The sequence below is a fragment of the Rutidosis leptorrhynchoides genome, chromosome 3 (genome assembly GCF_046630445.1).
Source record: "Rutidosis leptorrhynchoides isolate AG116_Rl617_1_P2 chromosome 3, CSIRO_AGI_Rlap_v1, whole genome shotgun sequence".
NCBI classification, from domain to species: domain Eukaryota; kingdom Viridiplantae; phylum Streptophyta; class Magnoliopsida; order Asterales; family Asteraceae; genus Rutidosis; species Rutidosis leptorrhynchoides.
Window position 1 is genome coordinate 309828727 of NC_092335.1, and position 24925 is coordinate 309853651.

At 31.4% G+C, this 24925-nt stretch overlaps 1 protein-coding gene across 1 annotated transcript; it reads left to right on the forward strand.

Moving 5' to 3' along the window:
• The first annotated feature begins 1914 nt into the window (after positions 1–1914).
• LOC139901070 (premnaspirodiene oxygenase-like) lies at positions 1915–3525 on the forward strand. The gene is made up of 2 exons (XM_071883808.1): positions 1915–2814; positions 2891–3525. Exons 1-2 carry the CDS (start codon positions 1915–1917, stop codon positions 3500–3502), a joined length of 1512 nt encoding a protein of 503 aa, XP_071739909.1. The 3' UTR covers positions 3503–3525.
• Positions 3526–24925: the final 21400 nt, after the last annotated feature.

Here is a 24925-nt window from a genome sequence, read left to right on the forward strand (position 1 = left end):
ATGACTTGTGCATATTTTATTTTTTTATGATGAAATTATCTTTAACTGTATTAATATTGATAAGTGTTTGTCCCTATTACTTGTTAAATTTCGATATGGGTTTAAAAATGGCTACTCACGTTAATGTATTTCGATATGGGCTTTAAAATGGCTACTCATGTTAATGTAATATAATTTAAAAAAATGTATTAGCTATTTATTTTTTTTTGAGATTAATTCTAAGGGTTGTAAAGAGTTAACTGAAAATCAATTAGTTTGAATGGATGGACGTACGCATTAAATGGAGAATTAAGTGTAAATTGTTGTAAATTGAAAATGTAAGTTAAAATATGTGTAGTGATGTAAATGCTCAGTTGGCCTAGTCAATTGGCAATTCACTCCTAAATGGCGAAGGTTCGAATCTCGGTTCGGCCACCAGTTGTATTAGGCGCTGAGACAGGGATTGGTTCCGACCACACTTGCCCGGGGCTGTGCTGACCCGCGTACAGTTGGCATTCAAATGGTGCATGGGGTTAAAGGTTCCCCACCATGATAACCTTTTTCACCCCTAAAATATGTGTGGTGATGTAAATGAAATTTAAATTGAAAATTGTATTAGGTATTAATGTTTTTGAGATCCAAGGGTAACTATGTAATTAGGTTGAATGATGGTTATGATCATTTATTTGAAAAGATTATTACTTATTTAAACTTTTACTTTAATAACAAGAGGAAAAAGATGGAAATATCAAATTATTACTTAATTACGTTTTAAGGTTAAAATATTTGAGTTTTTCTTTGAGAAATGTGTTTTAAGTTAAGGATTTTTATTTGATAATTTTTGTTATAAAAAGATTAAATTATTACTTGTTAGCATAAAATACAAATTCTGAGAGAGTAACTAAGTTTTGAAGATTCGCTATCTCCAAATTAGTAATTTAATTTAAAATCAAAATAACGTACTTATAAATGTTTACAACAACATTTCTTGCTTATTTGATTGATTGTTCAATAAATGAAAAACATAATTTGGTATATGTCTAAGCTTCTGATTCAAGGAACTTGCATGATCTTCATTGTCTTATACAATTACAACAAATAATAATGACTAATTTGTGAAGCACTATAGATGGTAAAGACAACAGGAAACCTTGGGCCACTCTATACAACCTCTAATATAAAAGTGAGTATGAGATTTAGAATAATAGTACGAAATTTCAAATAATAGTATGGAATTTCGGTAATGGAAATGCAATTTCGAATAATGAATATGGATTATCAAATGATATAGTCACTTAAAAAAGAAATTGCATAGCCGTTATTAAAAATTGATAGTTATAATTTCAAATTGCATATTGATATTGCATAGTCATAATTCAAGAATTATCATTACTTGAAGTTTCATAGCAATTTTTTAAAATTGCACTGTCATTATATATAATTGCACAAATATTATTTAAAATCGCATATTAAAATTGCATTGTTATTATTTGAAATTAAGTGTACTGTTTTAAATTACCGAAACAATTTAAAATTGCAAAAAAAAAAAAAAAAAAAAAAAAAATTGCGTCTTGCCACTAATTGTGGACGTATATATGCTAGTTTCCTATACAATAACTGAAAAGAAGTCGAAAATCCACTACTAACGACGTGTCATAGTCAGATACAATCTCTTGAACTAATCAATTTTAAAAAATGAAGTGTATTATTTGTCATAAAATATCAAGAAGTATTCTAGCTAACGCCATGTTATAATATCCTACACGTGAGATCATCTTTTATATTAAAAATGATAAATATTTAGCGATTGCACTTTAATATCCAAAATGACATGGAACACTTCTGTAATTAATCCAAAGTATCTCAAGTTAATGTTTATGCTTATAAAAAGATGACAGGCACGACCACTTCTTCATATCCCCTTTGTTTTACCTAATGGAATTTCATATCTCCTCTATCCTCATAGCTATATTTGTAACTATATTTGTAACTATCTTTTCTTTGTTCAAAAAACCAAATTTAAATCCAAAGTTTCCACCACCTGGTCCATGGAAGCTACCTTTAATTGGAAACATATTTTCCATGGTGAGTAGACAATCAACACATTTTGTCCTCCGAGACCTGGCAAGAAAATATGGTCCGCTAATGCATCTTCAACTTGGTGAGATTTCAACGTTGATTGTTTCGTCACCCCAAGTGGCAAAAGAGATCCTGATAAAGAATGATCTTGCATTTGCAAACAGACCTGAAATTCAAGCTGGCAAGATCATCTTGTATAACAACAGCGATATTGCATTTTCTCCATATGGTAATTACTGGAGGCAGCTAAGAAAGATCTGTACCTCAGAATTACTTAGTCCCAAGAAAGTTCAGTCGTTTTCTTATATTCGAGAGGAAGAGGTCAAGTTTACTATAGAATCAATTAGGACGTCGTCAGGGTCACTGATTAATCTTAGTGAAAAGATTTTTACGTTGATGAATACGATAAGTTCAAGAGCTGCTTTTGGAAAGATCTTCAAAGATCAAGATTTATTAATGAAGATGCTAAAGAAGATGACCGACGTAGGGGGAGGATTTGATGTAGAAGATTTATTTCCTTCTTATAAGTTTCTACAAGTTTTTACAAGGACAAGCTCGAAGTTAGCTAGAATCCATCAAAATCTTGATAGTATCTTTAACAAAGTCCTTGACGAACACGAAAAACAGAAGAAAAAACTTGTAGGGGTTAAAGAAGGAGTAGATACGGAAGATATGGTTGATATTCTTTTTAGACTCAAAGATAGTGGTGATCTTGAGTATCCTATCTCAACTGATAACATCAAAGCAGTGATATTGGTTAAGTGCTTAGAAATGTGTTGAACTGAGGTCTAGTATATCAAACTAGTGTTGATTTTTTGTATTTTTGTGGCAGGATCTTTTTAACGCTGGGACTGATAGTTCTGCATCAACAGTGGAATGGGCCATGTCTGAACTCATTAGGAACCCCGATGTACTAAAAAAAGCACAAGCTGAAGTGCGGGAAGCTTTTAAAGGAAAAGAATTAGTACAGGTAAATGATATACAAAGATTAAAATATCTAAAGCTGGTGATCAAAGAAACTTTAAGGTTGCATCCTGTCGTTCCATTATTGCTTCCTAGAGAATGTCGTGAAAGTTGTGAAATTAACGGTTACGTTATTCCTATAAAAACAAGGGTCATAGTTAATGCATGGGCTCTTGGAAGGGATCCTGAATTTTGGCAGGATCCAGAATGTTTTCTACCCGAGAGGTTTATAAACGGTAGTTTTGATTTCACGGGTAGAAATTTGTGGTATATTCCATTTGGGGCTGGAAGGAGGATGTGTCCAGGTGGTATATTTGGTTTGGCGTCGGTTGAGATTGTATTATCTCACTTACTCTATAACTTTGACTGGAATTTGCCTGAAGACGTAAAGCCCGAATTGGACATCAGTGACACTTCTGGAGCAACCTGCAGGAGAAAAAATAGCTTGTATCTAATTGCCACTCCTTATATTCCACTATGAACGATTGAGTTATACTTGGAATCATTTACTGCTTAAATGTTTGTCTTTATATATGTCTCGTATGTGATCTTAAGGATTTTGTACTACTACGTAATAACTAGTTATCGAACCCTCGCTTCGCACCGGGGGTTTGATTTTCAATGTATTTTATTGAGTTTAGTTTGTAAAATTATTTCTTGACTAACGATCATGTCGTTGAATCGCAACTCGAGTCGAACTAAAAGGTATAACCCGTCAAAAATTTAAATGTTATTTTGCATCTCCGCGTTTCGATATAGAATTGTCGACTTTTGAAAATTTAATGCAAAATCAACGTGTATGAAAAGTACCTCAAATATTTATCGTTTTTTAAAAAACGTCCGTTTTGCCTATAGTTAGTGACATTGTGTTCCTAAAATTATTTCGAGTTTAATGATGTTGTCGGAAAAATTTAACTCGTTGCGAGCGAAAAGATATGACCCGTAGGATATTTGGGTGGATTTAGTTAAGATTTTTTATGAAAATAGTTATTTGACACTTTACCCCCCTGTTTGGGGGGTCGGTTTTAATTTTTGAACAAAGGTTGGGGGCTTTACTTGCGAAAAGGGAAAAAAAATGGAAAAAAGGAATTGTGAAAGGACGAAAATACCCCTGATTACTATTCATCTTTTTTGTCTAATAGTTAATATGGTAATATTTTCTACTTCACTTGATACAAATATATTATTATTAAAGTTTCATAAAATCAATAGACATACTTGAGATTACAACATCTTTCTTTTTTGGTTTACTTTTTCTAATAACTCTAACCCTAATTTCAGCGGACAAAGTTCTCGTTTTGTTTCGATCATTCTTGTTTTGGGTTTGTAGCTTCTATTTCTTCCTTCACCAGCCACCAACATCAAACGGGATCGAAAGGGTCGTCGTATACTGGGAAGTCGGCGGTCATTGTGTATGCTTACGCAACAACAGCCGGTGGTAGAATGATAAGGGGACTGAGAATATGTTGAGTAACGATGGGAAATGTGAAAAGGTGATGGTTGACGAGTAGATCAAAAATATCGATTAAACAAAATTTGTATCATATGCACACATGATTTGAATCTTCGAAAACCAACAGATTCTACACATACAAAGGCGGAACAAGTGTATTGAACCCTCTAGTGAATATAAGATGTTTTTTAGGATTGCTCTAGTTAAACCACACCAAGATTGTGTGATTAAATCAACATCTAGAGTTGTTATTCACCTTATGAAAGGTTTTGGACTTGATGCACATAGAGAGAATCGACTAGAGTTACCAGATCTGAGCGAACCAAATGAGAGGCTTAACCTAAAATGAAGAACATAACACTATATATATACCCCCACTGACATGTCAACAGTACCCCTCACATCTCACACACACTCAAGTGTTCTTGGTGATCAAACCTCTCAACTACAAATGAACCAAGAATCCTTTATTTATAGTGTCTGCCTACTGTCAGTTCAAGCGCACGGTTGAGTCCTCAACTCTACGGCTGACAGTTTCAACCATACGAATGAAATCAGTCACTTGCATGATAGACCTATATTACAGAGTTTGGTCACATATGCTCATGCGACATGATTTTTCTTATTTAACACAATCCTAGGTGTACAACGTAGACCTAAACCATTCTCAGGCAGTTCGAAAGCGATTGACAACTCTATTTAGTGCACTAACAACTCCCCCTTGGACATTGCTGGCAAATCCGTTGCCGTCGAAAGGTCGTTGAAAACACCTCTTGCAATCTTCAGTCAGTCTCTGCAGTGGTACCATGTCTTCTGAATCATTAAACTTCTATATTTAATGCACTAATAATAGAAACATGAGGTAAATACTGGTAACTAGGGCCTGGTGAAAGGACCCGTTCATATACATTATAAACGATTCACAATAGTTGATTACATTGCGAGGTATTTGACCTCTATATGATACATTTTACAAACATTGCATTCGTTTTTAAAAGACAATCTTTCTTTACATCGAAAATTGACAGGCATGCATACCATTTCATAATATCCACTATCCAACTATAAATTGATTTAATAATAATCTTTGATGAAGTCAATGACTCGAATGCAACATTCTTCGAAATATGCTATGAAAGACTCCAAGTAATATCTTTAAAATGAGCAAATGCACAGCGGAAGATTTCTTTAACACCTGAGAATAAACATGCTTTAAAGTGTCAACCAAAAGGTTTGTGAGTTCATTAGTTTATCATAATCATTTATTTCCATCATTTTAATATACCACAAGAATTTCATTTCCAGTTCTCATAAATATACGTCCCATGCATAGAGACAAAAATAATCATTCATATGGTGAACACCTGGTAACCGACATTAACAATATGCATATAAGAATATCCCCTATCATTCCGGGATCCTCCTTCGGACATGATATAAATTTCGAAGTACTAAAGCATCCGGTACTTTGGATGGGGTTTGTTAGGCCCGATAGATCTATCTTTAGGATTCGCGTCAATTAGGGTGTCTGTTCCCTAATTCTTAGATTACCAGACTTTAATAAAAAGGGGCATATTCGATTTCGATAATTCAACCATAGAATTTAGTTTCAATTACTTGTGTCTATTTCGTCAAACATTTATAAAAGCGCATGTATTCTCAGTCCCAAAAATATAAAGGGTAAAAAGGCAAATGAAACTCACCATACTGTATTTCGTAGTAAAAATACATATAACGTCATTGAACAAGTGCAAGGTTGGCCTCGGATTCACGAACCTATATTAATTATATATATATTTATGTTGATCAATATTTGTCTAACAAATTAGGGTTAAGTCATAGTGTACCACAATCCTAATGCTCGAGTCTGACTCAACAGTATAGTAACATGTTATATTACTCATGTTTAGTTAAAATTCTAGTAAAAGGTGACGTGTGAAACAACGTATCACAAATGATTTCATAATCATAAAATAGTATTTTAGTTTTTAGAGAAAGTCAACACAAAAATATTAACTGAAAAGTTAACGGAAAAGTCAAAGTTTAAGGTCAAAAGTCAAAGGTTAAAGTAAAAACGAGGTCGCATGCAAAAATACAATAACTTATACAAAAAATAATTTTTCGGTCAAACATGACTAAACGGCCTTTAGAAAAAAAATTATCGGAGCTCTGATTGATAAACGGTCAAAGATAAGAGTTACACTTTACCAAAAAGATTAAGCATAAATATTACAGAAGTAAACTAACCCTAGACAACTCGTAGTTGCCAATGCGGTTTCGGCGTTTCAAAGTTAATTTTTCAGCTTTAATAAATTTACAAAAGTGACCTAGTAGCCTACTTTGGAGATTTTTAGAAAATTCCTCGAAACTCGGATTGACAAACGGTCAAAGCCTGCAAATTCTAGTTACCACAAAGATATAACATGATTTTTGGTAAAAGTAAACACACATCAGGCCGACCATGACAACTGATACAAAACTGACATTTTTAATAAAAAGTTTCAGCTCTTTTCAGAATTTTTAAAATGTGACCAAACAGTCAACTTTGACGATTTTTAGAAAAATCGTCGAGACTCAAATTGACAAACGGCCAGAGTCGTTTGCTAGACCTTACAGCAAAGAATTTAGTGGTATTTTTCTTAAATCTGAAACAACGCAGATCAGCGAGAATTTCAGTTCCCTTTTCGACATTTTTTCAAAATTTGCAAAACTTCTTTTGTCCATAACTTGACAACCGTTCAACGAAACGATACGTGCTTTATATGAAAATTCATCTACTCGACGAGTAGAATCCAAATAACCACTTTTTATAACCCAGAAAATTAGTTCACTAATTATCATTAGCAATCTTAATTACGAAATTAATTGTTTAATTCATAACTTTCTAACCATTCATCGAATCCATTCGATATCTAAATGAAAAGTTCTTAATTTTTCGTTAGCTCTCCAAAGACATGCATATCTTATACCTTATCTTAACCACAGGTGTAGCTAACCTCAAGATTTAGCCTATCCTATCTAAAGGCAATATCAAAAGTACAAGCATGAATAATCCTATTTTCTCGAGCACTAGTCAGGGGTACATTATTGATAAATAAAAGTTAAGTTATGAGTGCTCACGTATCAATATTAAGATTCAATATTGCAGGAAAGTACGTAGACGCAACGGAGATGATAAACACCAGATTGACTCACGAGTAAAACCCCCCGATCCATACCCATAACCTCCTTAGCTATAACCCATAATTTCCTTAGCTCTATCCCGCTCATAAAATCCGTTTTTGAAATAATCCCGCTCATGACCTCGTCGTAGTATTTTATGTGAATAATACTAATAATATTATCACTAATACTTACTAATAATAATATGATTAATGATATTAATATTAATAATATTAATATTAATAATAAAAATAATTATAATTTATATATATATTGAGAAATGCGAGGAATAGATAGATAGAATGAAAATGAATTCAGAAAACGAGATCGTTCGACTTTTAAAGAGATGTATCCTCACCTACCCCTCATGTTACCTGTACACAATCATTCAAAGAATTTCATGCCGACACTTTTAGTTTACATACGTTACACATATGTTAGTGTTAAGTAAATTATATATTATTTAATATATATTATATTTAATCTTTAGAATTAATTAAATATTATATTATATTTACGCTCATGGTAAAAATATAATTTTTACAAAAATGACACGGTCGTGGTCTCACGACTCATGTACTACTTTCGGTTTTTCGATCGCACTTTCGTACGTTTAGAAAACTAGCCTTTTTCGTTACGCGACGTGTACCTTTTACAAAAATTAGACTTACTTATCAATAATTTATCTTTATAAAAATATCACTTTTAAAATTTAGCATTGTGGTCATTTACGTATTTAAATCAAAGTCTCGTTGTTTATTAAAATATTTTATTTTAAATTAAACAATTTGTGACATGTACCTTTATTAATAACTAGACTTAAATTAATTAAAAACTAACCTACTCAAAGTGTAACTTAATCTTTTGAGTGTTTTGGTCATTTCCTTTTATAATTCATAATCTTGTTATTTATCAAAGCCTATTTATTAATATTAAAATCACAACGTTTTATGACTAATTTAAAATATAGATATATATTTAAAATTTATCTAATAACATACTAGTTAACTTTTCAAAACCACTTATATTTCAAAGTTTGTTTTATAATCGTTTAGAAAATATTATAACACGTTTTCTTTATTCTTTAAGGCTTTAAATAGGACCAATTTCTTTATGCACTAACGTTTTTAAATATCAACCGCATTACTAAGAGAGTGTTACTATCGTGTGATTAATGAATCTAGAAAACATATATTCTAAATACAAGTCGCAGGTTTTCTATGTATATGACTAATAATCGAAATACCAACTTACGTTATTTAAATAAATATATTTTAATAACCAGTTCTATTATATCGAAAAACGTTTTCACACGTTTGAAAATAGATCAATCAATGTATTATGAAATTTAATTCTCCACTAACTTTTGTCTAACTCTCGATAAGTGACACCTTGTTCTTATTTGAAGATCACTTCACCATTATTTCTGAATACCGTTAAAAGTAAGAGTTCTCTAATTCAAAGTGGACCACATAACAGAGACTCATAATCATAATTCAATGTATCTGATAATTTAATCAGTTGATATTATCTTTTAATCTCACCGATAAACTTACATCGAACAAATACGTTCGTATAAAGTATTATTCATTCAATACCTTGATAACATTTCCAAATTCATAAAATAGATTTCATAGCTTATATTCATATTAACTAATCCGTTCAATGTTTCATTAATATATTTCAATTTCATAATCACACCTATGTATATGTATATATCTTTATTTACACAAAATTGTTCGTGAATCGTTAGGCATGGTCAAAGGGTATTTGTTTACATGAATATAGTTTCAAAGTTTTCGAGACTCAACATTACATATTTTTCTTATCGTGTCAGATATATATAAATATCAAAGTTTAAATTTGTTCGGAAATCTCCGGGTCATCACAGTACCTACCCATTAAAAGAAATTTCGTCCCGAAATTTGATAGAGGTCGTCATGGCTAACAGTAAGAATGTTATTATGACGAATGTAAACTGATACATAGAGTTTTATCTTCATCGAATAATATAGATAACCCAATTTGATTATGCGAAGAGTATAAGTGAAGCTATTGCAAAAGAGTGAAAATGAATAAAGGTAGGTTTGACTTAACAGGCGGCGTATTCAAGATTGATTTCCGGAATTTAAGGAATTTAGAAGAAATCTTCATAATAAGATTTGATTTTTCGGTAATTAAGGAGATTCAGATCTTCTTTGGCTAAACGCGATAATCTGCTTCGATTGCTCTGTCGGATATTTTTCCTATAAATCTACCCTCTCCATTTCCTTACTACTCACACCTTCTAGTCTTCCTTCTTTAAAGTATTCGTTAATATGCTCCATCCCATTCTGATCCTTGATATACTCTTAACGTTCATATCTGTCATTCTTCTTTTTAACCTGCCACCGGAAGAATCTATTTACTTTTACTATACCCTAGGGTTTATAGTATTTTTAGTTCTCCCGTTTCTTTACGTTGCTATATGCATCGATATATACGGTTTGTAATTTTCGGGTTGTTGCTAGATTTTATATCCCCCCTTATATTTCGATGTCCCTGCTTCTGTCTTATATAATCATCGTCATCCACAGTTAATGCTCTCTTCTATTTGCTGCGGTTTATACCCCAGTTTCTATTTCGAAGCTTTATCCTTTCGTTTCTTCTTCTTGCGATTAAATAGCTCTTGTAATGGTCCAGAATTCGTAGGTATGGATTTCAGAATGAACATAGTAATTGTTCTAAGATGGAATTTGAAAGGGTACTATCTTGATTTGTCAAATTACCAGAATACCCTGAAAAAGACCGAATCATCAAGAAATATTTTCTTGATATGTTTAGAGATTAGATAGAATGTCAGAGTCGTGTAAATGACACATGATGACGGTATATTCTGTGAATCATCACATTCCATTAGAAACTCAACATGAATTACTGCAATATAATGACGTTGATCAAGTGTCATTAAATTATACTAACCCATGCATCAGTTCCCAACACTACTTCAAAACATTCATATTTAAATTTTTCAGAATTTAGAAACTAACACAGTTTCTTTTATGTTGCATGTATTACGGAGAGATAAATGATCTCAGATAAGAATCGTTGTGATAATATCTCCAAAGATATGGAGAATATGTATAATGAAAGATACGAAGATATCTTCTAATATTTAAGGTGAGATGATGATGAAGAATATCTGTCTGTGAAGGTTTAGAATAAGAAGTAAGGTGTTTGCTAACGAGTTCAGCAGGCACTGAATTATTTGGATCCTTTGAAGGCAGATTTAGTCTCTGTGATTTGTCCATAGCTTCCTTCATACTTTGCTCAATCCGTTTTTCAGTACCAAATTCTTTCTTTTTCTGAGCTTTACCAACTCACTATCTTTTCTCATCCAACTTTTGGCCGTTTAAACCATCTACCATTTTTATGTTTCCACTGCATTTAATGCTATAATATTTGAATCACTAGTTATCAGTTCGAGGTGGGTTCAGAAGAATCGTATTGTTGATGGTAAGAATATGAAAGGTTCCCCAGTAACAATGACGAATGGGCAACGTATCTATCGAGGTTAAAATAAGATTAGTCCGACTGAAAAGTTGAGGTTGACTTGCTGGAGCTGTGACAAAGTTGGCTATATTGAAAAGGAATCGAAATGTTGTTTTTGCTACTAAATGCTAAAGAATTCGACACGGGTACGTGTTAAACGATAACTTTGGTTTCGAGAGTTTCTCAGGTACAAAACTTCAGGTAATGTGTGGTTGGATCATCATCTCAATTGTTCATTATTTGAAATGTCTTCAGGAATTTCGAAGGGTTTTAAATGCAGATTGTCATAGTCAATATCCAAATGATGAAATCGTCCTAAATCCCGAATAATTTTTCATATTCATCTATGTGTTACGATTAAGAGTGATATTCTATCACAGTTTTGAATTCAAAGTATGACTTTGATAGATGTAGAAATTCTAAGAGTGATGTCTTCTATTAAATCTTGACTTGGATTTTTGATTTGTCGTAATCAGATTAGGTAATTAAATTTGAATGAGAATGGTTGTTTGGTTTTTACGAAAGGTTGTATATTGTTGAGAGAGTAGTGAATACAGTTGGTGATTGTTGTAACATTTTAATTGTGAATTTAAATATCTCTCGGGTATTACCTACCCGTTAAAAAAAATTTCACAATTAATCTTTTGTACAAGGGAATTTTCAATTACAATCTTTTATGAAAATAATATTTCATATATATTTTTTTCAGATGTAATAACGATTTAATGAGTTAATGTCATATTAAACTCATTTGATTTTCGGCTTGAATTTCGAAATGAATAATCTCTAAAACATTAGAGATTACATAATTTTCACGGAGTATTTCACTAGTGCAATCAATACTTTAATATTTATTTTTATTGATATTCCTCAGTGAAGGATGTTGATGCTTGAAGAATTCTTGCGAACTTCGCAATGTACGATTGATGTTTTCTAGAAAGTTTTGAGTGCATCGCAGATGAAAGTGTAAAATTAAACATGTTATTGAATGATACACTTGATTTATTATGAAATAAGATTCATTGAGTTGAAACAGAGATTGTAGTTAACAATGGTAAGTTGTTATCGACGGATGTACATCATAGCATATTAGTAATATGAATTAACCGGATAGTTAAGTTCCATACATAATAGCTTAGTACAGGAAGATTTATTATAGTTAAAATTTTATATATATGTAGGATATACATATAAAATTCTTCGGAGGAACTGAGTTTATACTTCATAACTCGTTAATACAATATACTCGTTATATGATTCGTAATGGTTTCCACAGTGATTTCTTGAACTGGCGGAGCTTGTGATGTTACAGGTGCTGACGATTCTAATAGTTTGGACATCACAGACTGTGTTGGTAAGGTTATAGGTACTGCTGATGCTATTGGTAAAACAAATCTAACTTGTAAGTCGAGCCCCATTCTTGTCAGGGTTTCGATTCTTCTCTCTATCATTACTGTTCACTCATCTGGTTTATGGTTAAGGCTGAGATAGATAATCTCTAAAACTTTAGAGATTACATAATCTGCGTGGAATGTTTCTCTAATGAAGTTATGAATTAATACTTCGTCGGTTATTGTTGTTGGTATTCCTTGGTATCTACAGGGCGTATGACATTGGTGCTCGTGGGACAGAGTGTAAAGTTGAGGTTTATGACGTGGTTGTGGTTGGGGTGGTAATGGTACTATTGGCGTTGATGATGGTGTTACTGGTTATGCTGCTGATGCTGCTACTGGTGTTTGTAATCTCTGCACCATATTCTCCAAAGCCACTACCCGAGCGCGAAGCTCGTTGACTTCTTCTATTACACCGGGGTGATTGTCGGTTCGGACGAGCGGATAAATAAAATCTAAAATTTGATGTAATATATAATCGTGACGAGATACTCTGGAAATGAGCGAGAAAATGGTGTTTCGGACAGGTTCGCCGGTAAGTGCTTCAGGTTCTTCGTCAAGAGGGCAATGTGGTGGATGGAAGGGATCACCTTCTTCTTGTCTCCAATGATTGAGGAGGCTACAAACCCATCCCCAATTCATCCAGAATAGGTGATGACTGATTGGTTGATCTATTCCGGTCACACTGCTTTCGGAGCTGGAGTGGGATTCCATTTCGAAATCCGAGGAACTTGAATTAATGATGAATTCCATTTCGTACGATTGAATAAGGATTTTTTTTTTCGATATGAAATGATTTTCAGTTATCGGATGGTATTCTAATTACATAGAATATCCATATATATAGAATAAAAGATTTCGTAAATTACGGAGGAATTTACGGGATATATCAGGCAACGTTTACAGTAATAGATACGATAAGATATGATTTAGCAGATACACTAAGATATGAATTTTTGTCTATACACTATTCATGCAATCAATGCAGCAAGACGTGTCTTAGACTAAAAATGATAAGCAGGTAATTTCCTGAGGATGATAAGTAGTTAATTTTTGACACAAAATGATAAGCAAAACTATTGACATGCAGACACGGTCGAAGTCCAGACTCACTAATGCATCCTATCAACTTATCTGTTAGACACACTAATGTAGACCTGGTTCGCTAAGACCACCGCTCTGATACCAACTGAAAGGACCCGTTCATATACATTATAAACGATTCACAATAGTTGATTACATTGCGAGGTATTTGACCTCTATATGATACATTTTACAAACATTGCATTCATTTTTAAAAGACAATCTTTCTTTACATCGAAAATTGACAGGCATGCATACCATTTCATAATATCCACTATCCAACTATAAATTGATTTAATAATAATCTTTGATGAACTCAATGACTCGAATGCAACATTCTTCGAAATATGCTATGAAAGACTCCAAGTAATATCTTTAAAATGAGCAAATGCACAGCGGAAGATTTCTTTAACACCTGAGAATAAACATGCTTTAAAGTGTCAACCAAAAGGTTGGTGAGTTCATTAGTTTATCATAATCATTTATTTCCATCATTTTAATAGACCACAAGAATTTCATTTCCAGTTCTCATAAATATACGTCCCATGCATAGAGACAAAAATAATCATTCATATGGTGAACACCTGGTAACCAACATTAACAATATGCATATAAGAATATCCCCTATCATTCCGGGATCCTCCTTCGGACATGATATAAATTTCGAAGTACTAAAGCATCCGGTACTTTGGATGGGGTTTGTTAGGCCCGATAGATCTATCTTTAGGATTCGCGTCAATTAGGGTATCTGTTCCCTAATTCTTAGATTACCAGACTTTAATAAAAAGGGGCATATTCGATTTCGATAATTCAACCATAGAATTTAGTTTCAATTACTTGTGTCTATTTCGTCAAACATTTATAAAAGCGCATGTATTCTCAGTCCCAAAAATATAAAGGGTAAAAAGGCAAATGAAACTCACCATACTGTATTTCGTAGTAAAAATACATATAACGTCATTGAACAAGTGCAAGGTTGGCCTCGGATTCACGAACCTATATTAATTATATATATATTTATGTTGATCAATATTTGTCTAACAAATTAGGGTTAAGTCATAGTGTACCACAATCCTAATGCTCGAGTCTGACTCAACAGTATAGTAACATGTTATATTACTCATGTTTAGTTAAAATTCTAGTAAAAGGTGACGTGTGAAACAACGTATCACAAATGGTTTCATAATCATAAAATAGTATTTTAGTTTTTAGAGAAAGTCAACACAAAAATATTTACTGAAAAGTTAACGGAAAAGTAAAAGTTTAAGGTCAAAAGTCAAAGGTTAAAGTAAAAACGAGGTCGCATGCAAAAATACAATAACTTATACAAAAAATGATTTTTCGGTCAAACATGACTAAACGGCCTTTAGAAAAAAAATTATCGGAGCTCTGATTGATAAACGGTCAAAGATAAGAGTTACACTTTACCAAAAAGATTAAGCATAAATGTTACAGAAGTAAACTAACCCTAGACAACTCGTAGTTGCCAATGCGGTTTCGGCGTTTCAAAGTTAATTTTTCAGCTTTAATAAATTTACAAAAGTGACCGAGTAGCCTACTTTGGAGATTTTTAGAAAATTCCTCGAAACTCGGATTGACAAACGGTCAAAGCCTGCAAATTCTAGTTACCACAAAGATATAACATGATTTTTGGGAAAAGTAAACACACATCAGGCCGACCATGACAACTGATACAAAACTGACATTTTTAATAAAAAGTTTCAGCTCTTTTCAGAATTTTTAAAATGTGACCAAACAGTCAACTTTGACGATTTTTAGAAAAATCGTCGAGACTCAAATTGACAAACGGCCAGAGTCGTTTGCTAGACCTTACAACAAAGAATTTAGTGGTATTTTTCTTAAATCTGAAACAACGCAGATCAGCGAGAATTTCAGTTCCCTTTTCGACATTTTTTCAAAATTTGCAAAACTTCTTTTGTCCATAACTTGACAACCGTTCAACGAAACGATACGTGCTTTATATGAAAATTCATCTACTCGACGAGTAGAATCCAAATAACCACTTTTTATAACCCAGAAAATTAGTTCACTAATTATCATTAGCAATCTTAATTACGAAATTAATTGTTTAATTCATAACTTTCTAACCATTCATCGAATCCATTCGATATCTAAATGAAAAGTTCTTAATTTTTCGTTAGCTCTCCAACGACATGCATATCTTATACCTTATCTTAACCACAGGTGTAACTAACCTCAAGATTTAGCCTATCCTATCTAAAGGCAATATCAAAAGTACAAGCATGCATAATCCTATATTCTCGAGCACTAGTCAGGGGTACATTATTGATAAATAAAAGTTAAGTTATGAGTGCTCACGTATCAATATTAAGATTCAATATTGAAGGAAAGTACGTAGACGCAACGGAGATAATAAACACCAGATTGACTCACGAGTAAAACCCCCCGATCCATACCCATAACCTCCTTAGCTATAACCCATAATTTCCTTAGCTCTATCCCGCTCATAAAATCCATTTTTGAAATAATCCCGCTCATGACCTCGTCGTAGTATTTTATGTGAATAATACTAATAATATTATCACTAATACTTACTAATAATAATATGATTAATGATATTAATATTAATAATAAAAATAATTATAATTTATATATATATTGAGAAATGCGAGGAATAGATAGATAGAATGAAAATGAATTCAGAAAACGAGATCGTTCGACTTTTAAAGAGATGTATCCTCACCTACCCCTCATGTTACCTGTACACAATCATTCAAAGAATTTCATGCCGACACTTTTAGTTTACATACGTTACACATATGTTAGTGTTAAGTAAATTATATATTATTTAATATATATTATATTTAATCTTTAGAATTAATTAAATATTATATTATATTTACGCTCATGGTAAAAATATAATTTTTACAAAAATGACACGGTCGTGGTCTCACGACTCATGTACTACTTTCGGTTTTTCGATCGCACTTTCGTACGTTTAGAAAACTAGCCTTTTTCGTTACGCGACGTGTACCTTTTACAAAAATTAGACTTACTTATCAATAATTTATCTTTATAAAAATATCACTTTTAAAATTTAGCATTGTGGTCATTTACGTATTTAAATCAAAGTCTCGTTGTTTATTAAAATATTTTATTTTAAATTAAACAATTTGTGACATGTACCTTTATTAATAACTAGACTTAAATTAATTAAAAACTAACCCACTCAAAGTGTAACTTAATCTTTTGAGTGTTTTGGTCATTTCCTTTTATAATTCATAATCTTGTTATTTATCAAAGCCTATTTATTAATATTAAAATCACAACGTTTTATGACTAATTTAAAATATAGATATATATTTAAAATTTATCTAATAACATACTAGTTAACTTTTCAAAACCACTTATATTTCAAAGTTTGTTTTATAATCGTTTAGAAAATATTATAACACGTTTTCTTTATTCTTTAAGGCTTTAAATAGGACCAATTTCTTTATGCACTAACGTTTTTAAATATCAACCGCATTACTAAGAGAGTGTTACTATCGTGTGATTAATGAATCTAGAAAACATATATTCTAAATACAAGTCGCAGGTTTTCTATGTATATGACTAATAATCGAAATACCAACTTACGTTATTTAAATAAATATATTTTAATAACCAGTTCTATTATATCGAAAAACGTTTTCACACGTTTGAAAATAGATCAATCAATGTATTATGAAATTTAATTCTCCACTAACTTTTGTCTAACTCTCGATAAGTGACACCTTGTTCTTATTTGAAGATCACTTCACCATTATTTCTGAATACCGTTAAAAGTAAGAGTTCTCTAATTCAAAGTGGACCACATAACAGAGACTCATAATCATAATTCAATGTATCTGATAATTCAATCAGTTGATATTATCTTTTAATCTCACCGATAAACTTACATCGAACAAATACGTTCGTATAAAGTATTATTCGTTCAATACCTTGATAACATTTCCAAATTCATAAAATAGATTTCATAGCTTATATTCATATTAACTAATCCGTTCAATGTTTCATTAATATATTTCAATTTCATAATCACACCTATGTATATGTATATATCTTTATTTACACAAAATTGTTCGTGAATCGTTAGGCATGGTCAAAGGGTATTTGTTTACATGAATATAGTTTCAAAGTTTTCGAGACTCAACATTACATATTTTGCTTATCGTGTCAGATATATATAAATATCAAAGTTTAAATTTGTTCGGAAATCTCCGGGTCATCACACCTGGTAGGTCAACTAAGGTGATGGGGTTAATGCAGCAGAAGTCGCGGAGGATACTGGTGATGTGGCAGGAGGATGAGGTTCATCTCTCCTTACAGGCGATAAGTGATGCTCTAAGCTGTAAGTAAATGGCTAAGCGTACCTGCGGGCATACCCACAAATCGTAGAAATGCTCCGAAAGCATGGTACATGTTACATTGGTCCTGTAACAGGGACCAAGTAACAACTGAGTCGTGCAGGGTCACTCCAAAGTGAAAAACTAGGGCATCATATGTGGGCTTTGTATTTCACTATAGCTACTCCGACCGAAGGGCTAAGCGGTTCATGAATCTCAGTAGTGGTGGCCTCTGACTGTCATCACTCTCATCGATCAAAGCTCGTAGTATGAACTGGCCTGTAGTAGACCTATGGGTCCCTGTGCTAGTCTCTGATGACAAACACGTAAGTTTAAGAAATTTCACATGCATAGTGAAATGTCCCGTTCATATTGATTATAAATGTTCCATATTAATTGATTTCGTTGCGAGGTTTTGACCTCTATATGAGACGTTTTTCAAAGACTGCATTCATTTTTAAAACAACCATAACCTTTATTTTATCTATAAAGGTTTAAAAAACATTACGTAGATTACCAAATAATGATAATCTAAAATATACCGTTTACACACGACCATTAGATAATGATTTAAAATAAGAATATATTACATCAAAAATAAGTTTCTTGAATGCAGTTTTTACATAATATCATACAAGCATAGACTCTAAATCTTGTCCTTATTTTAGTATGCAACAACGGAAGCTCTTAATAATCACCTGAGAATAAACAAGCTTAAAACGTCAACAAAAAATGTTGGTGAGTTATAGGTTTAACCTATATATTATCAAATCATAATAATAGACCACAAGATTTCATATTTCAATATACATCCCATACATAGAGATAAAAATCATTCATATGGTGAACACCTGGTAACCAACACTAACAAGATGCATATAAGAATATCCCCTATCATTCCGGGAAATCCTTTGGACATGATAAAAACGAATTTGAAGTACTAAAGCATCCGATACTTTGGATGGGGTTTGTTAGGCCCAATAGATCTATCTTTAGGATTTGCGTCAGTTAGTAGATCGGTTTACTAATTCTTAGCCTACCAAGCAAAAGGGGCATATTCGGCTTCGATCATTCACCCATATAATGTAGTTTCATTTACTTGTGTCTATTTCGTAAAATATTTATAAAACTACATGTATTCTCATCCCAAAATATTAGATTTTAAAAGTGGGACTATAACTCACTTTCACAGATTTTTACTTCGTCGGGAAATAAGACTTGGCCACTGGTCGATTCACGAACCTATAACAAATATGTACATATATATCAAAGTATGTTCAAAATATATTTACAACATTTTTAATACATTTTAATGTTTTAAGTTTATTAAGTCAGCTGTCCTCGTTAGTAACCTACAACTAGTTGTCCATAGTTAGATGTACATAAATAAATTGATATATATATTATCTTGAATCAAACCACGACCCAGTGTATACACGTCCCAGGCTAGATCACAACTCAAAGTATATATATTTTTGTAATCAACCTCAACCCTGTATAGCTAACTCCAACATTACTGCATATAGTGTCTATGGTTGTTCCAAATAATATATATAGATGGGTCGATATGATATGTCAAAACATTTGCATAAGTGTCTATGGTATCCCAAGATTACATAATATATTAGAATACATTTATAATACAATATAAGTTAGCTAGGATATGATTAATATAGATTTGTTACCAATTTTCACGTAGCTACAACAAGAAAAATTATCCAATCTTGTTTTACCCATAACTTCTTCGTTTTAAATTCGTTTTGAGTGAATCAAATTGCTATGGTTTCATATTGAACTCTATTTCATGAATCTAAACAGAAAAATTATAGGTTTATAGTCAAAAATATAAGTTACAAATCATTTTTGTAAGAGGTAGTCATTTTAGTCGAAAGAACGACGTCTTGATGACCATTTTGAAAAACATACTTCCACTTTGAGTTTAACCATGATTTTTGGATATAGTTTCATGTTCATAAGAAAAATCATTTTCCCAGAAGAACAACTTTTAAATCAAAGTTTATCATAGTTTTTAATTAAATAACCCAAAACAGCCCGCGGTGTTACTACGAAGGCGTATGTCCGGTTTTACGGTGTTTTTCGTGTTTTACGATTTTAAATCATTAAGTTATCATATCATATAGATATAGAACATGTGTTTAGTTGATTTTAAATGTCAAGTTAGAAGGATTAACTTTTGTTTGCGAACAAGTTTAGAATTAACTAAACTATGTTCTAGTGATTTCAAGTTTAAACCTTCGAATAAGGTAGTTTTATATATATGAATCGAATGATGTTATGAACATCATTACTACCTCAAGTTTTGTGGATAAACCTATTGGAAATGAGAAAAATAGATCTAGCTTTAAAGGATCCTTGGATGGCGTGAATGTTCTTAAAGCAGAATCATGACACGAAACCAAGTTCAAGTAAGATTTACACTCGAAATAAGATTGTTATAGTTATAGAAATTGAATCAAAGTTTGAATATGAGTATTACCTTGTATTAGAAAGATATCTTACTGTAAATAAGAAAGATTTCTTGAGGTTGGATGATCACTTTACAAGATTGGAAGTAAGCTAGCAAACTTGGAAGTATTCTTGATTTTATGAAACTAGAACTTATAGAATTTATGAAGAACACTTAGAACTTGAAGATAGAACTTGAGAGAGATCAATTAGATGAAGAAAATTGAAGAATGAAAGTGTTTGTAGGTGCTTTTGGTCGTTGGTATATGGATTAGATATAAAGGATGTGTAATTTTGTTTACATGTAAATAAGTCATGAATGATTACTAATATTTTTGTAATTTTATGAGATATTTCATGCTAGTGGCCAAATGATGGTTACCACATGTGAAAGGACCCGTCCTAATCCTCCTGGACGAAGTCATCAACATTTGGTCCCATTGAAATGATCGACTCCAAATAATGTCCTTAAAAATGAGCAAATGCACAGCGGAAGACTTAATTCGTACCTGAGAATAAACATGCTTTAAAGTGTCAACTAAAAGGTTGGTGAGTTCATAGGTTTATTGTAATAATCATTTCAATATGTTAATAGACCACAAGATTTCATAATCATAAATATAATACACTCGCAAGTGTATGTAAAGCATTCTAAGTGGTTGAGCACTTGGTAACCATACTTAACATTTAATCAACGTCGCATATTCTCTTTATTATGAAATCTCCCTACACTGTACCAAGTGTAGTAACAAAACGAAGTACTGTGCAACCGTTAAATACTGGTCGTCCAGTCCGGTTGGGGTTGTCAGGCCCGATAGATCTATCAACAGGATTCGCGTTTACAATACCCATGTAAATAGTAGTTACCAAGCTACAGGGAAATATGCCAGTGGTACAACTCAACGTAGAATATATTTTTAAGTACTTGTGTCTATCTCGTAAACATTTATAAAAGCAGCGCATGTATTCTCAGCCCAAAAATATATATTGCAAAAACAATTAAAAAGGGAGCAAATGAAACTCACCTAATGTATTTTGTAGTAAAAATACATAGAACGACACTGAACAAGTATAGGGTTGGCCTCGGATTCACGAACCTATATCATTTATATATATATTAACACATATAATGGAAATCACATAATTTCCTTTATTACTTATATCTTAACTTATATATTATATAATTACTTTAAAATAATTATTATTTATTCATTTAGTTATTTTAAAATATCTATATATATACATATATGTTTAATGTTTGATCTAAAATCAAAAGTTTGTTATATGTAAGTATAATGTTAATGAGTTTGATATATATACAGTTATGTGAAATATTAATATAATTATAGTATATGTAACAAGTATATTTTATGTACTAATTATTTATTTAATTAAAATGATAATCCTGATAATAATAATTTACTATTAATAATGATAATAGCTTTATAAATAATAATCTTGTTAACAATGATACTTATGCTTAATAATAACAATAATATTACCAATAGTTACAAAAGTGATACTAATAATAATAACTTGTATTATTTTCACGATAATAATAATAATAATAATCCTAGTCATAACTATAATCATGATAATAATAAATGATAGACTTTGTAATAATACTTGTATTATAATAATAAGTTTTCTAAAAATAACCATAATAATATTAATAACAATAACAATACTAATAATAATATCAAATTATAAAAAAAATGTGAACTACCTTCAAAAAGGGTTTCTAAAAAGAAAAGCCTCAGACCAGACTCGAACCCATGACCTCTCGCTTAACCACCCATACTACCAACCATTGATCTGCCATATTACTTCTTTGAGTTACCTCCTACACTTAATTCTTTTAAGCCAACTTTCGGCCCAACCATACAACCACAGTCCAAACAAATTTCTTCGGCCCCATAGCAGCTTCAATGTCCGAATTTTTTTTAACAGCCCACACTAGTATACCTGGCCCGCTTTTATTTAAAAGGATTGCGTATGTATCATATTTTTTTGTTGCTTTAGCTGATTAGGATTGAATAATCAATCAGATCACTTTAACTTTAACAACTAAGTATATCTTCAATAATTCAGTTGGTGTAACGCACTAACATCATTCAAATACTGCCTTTTTTATCGATTATTATTCTCCAATCTTGCTCCTCATCATAACCACCTCATCGTTGTTATTTAAAAAGAATGGGGAACATAATTCGAGTAGCAACAGCAGTAATTATAAAGAAAAAGATTGTATAGTAGTTGTTATTTGGGGTTGTGGTTTGAAACCGAACTGCAGCAAGAGAATTTAGGGATATAGCAGCAGCATAAATCATCATCTCCAAAGTTTATCACATCCACGATTCATCGTCTTCATCATCATGCATCACCTTAAAGTTTTAAGATTAAAAGATAGAAAGAAAAAAAAAATGTAACGAGTGGTGTGGTGGTTTATAATGGTTGTATATGGTTGGTGTTGGCCAAGCATGGTGGTGAAGTTTGACGATGGTTGTGATGTTGCAGGTGGCGGTGACAGGAGCAAAATACAGTAGTAATCATAGATAGTGATTCGATGAGGTGGTCTTGGTGAATTGTGGTGTTACATGAAGGTGGCGATGGCGGTTTGAAAAGATAAAATTGAAAACAGTAAAGATGGTAATGGAAACAGTGATCGATGGAATTATAGGTTGTTGATGTCTTTGGTCTGAGTTCGTAAGTGGTGGTAATTCAGCTGGGCTGTGGTTGCGGTTTATCAACTAGTAGAGACAGAAGAATGGGTATCGTTATGGGTCGAGATGTCAACAGAAAAGAAAGGAGGATGACTCTCTTGTGATGGTGGGTTGGGTTCCCTTGACAGAAAAACAAAAACCGTAACCGGTTTTTGATGTTAATCTTCGATCGATAGCATTAAATAAGAGACGATGGTAGTATAATTGATAGAGGTAATGGAAGGTCTAATGTTGTATTTAACTACTGGAAGGAATCGTATTATCTAGCAATTGTCAACGAGAATATAAATAAATAAAAGAAATAAAAGTTGATCCTGACTCTCAACTGAATTTGTTTCTGTATGGGATTGTTCTAGCAATCAAGCAGACAAGAAGTACAACAATATCATTCAGTAAAAAAAAGAAGGAAAAGAAAAATAGGAAAAGCTAACATATTTTTGTTTGAAACTGTACTAGGATTCGATTCCAGATTATAGACAGAGACAAAAATCTTAAATCTCATACAGTGTGATAAGAACGTAAAAACAGATTCAGTGTTTTCAATATTCAATTAATCAAAATAATAATAATAATAATAATAATAATAATAATACAGGTTTATATAATTAATCGTATATGTATTTATATATATGTATATCTGTATGTTGTATATATATAATTATATATATACTGTATTTATATAATTTGATGATATGTCAATATATATATATATATATATATATATATATATATATATATATATATATATATATATATATATATATATATATATATATATATAACGAATTTTTATTTTTATTTTTATTTTTTTTTGTTAATTATCTAATATAATTATTCTAATACTTAGTATTATTAATAATACTAATAATAATATTTTTAATCATAATATTACTTAATAATAGTTCTAATAGTAAATGACAAATATTCATATGATATTATTAATACTAATAATGATAATTTTTAATTATTAATAATGACAATTATATTATAAATGATAATAATAATCTTATTAGTTATACAAATATTAATTTCATTAATGATGGTAATAATATGAATAATAACAATATATTAACTTATTTATTCTAATTATTATTTTACATTAAGAACCCAGTTAACTATATTATTTATATATATATATATATATATATATATATATATATATATATATATATTTAAATTTATTTTTATATTTATACATGTTATCTACACACAAATGTTCGTGAATCGTCGGGAATAGTCAAAGGTCAAATGAATATATGAAATACTTCAAAATTTTTGAGACTCAACCTAACAGATTTCTCTTATCGTGTCAAGAATATTAAATCATATCGAGAGTTTCGTTTAAAATTAGTCGGAATTTTCTGGGTCGTGACAGTACCTACCCGTTAAAGAAATTTCGTCCCCGAAATTTGATAGAGATCGTCATGGTTGACAATAAGTATGTTTTCATGACGGACATGAGTGAATAAATAGAGTTTTATCATCATTGAGTAATGTAGATAAAACAATATGTTTATGTGAAGAGTACGAGTGAAGCAGTCACAAAAGATTGAAATGTGGAGGATAAGGATTCGTCTTACTTTTGACATAGTCACGGTTCATTTCCGAAATTTAAGGAATTTAAGAAAATCTTCTAATCAGAAAGAAAATGTAATAGCACGATTTATTAGCAAATTGTTGGAATTACGGAAAGGATAGAAATATCAAGAGAATATTTTCTTGATA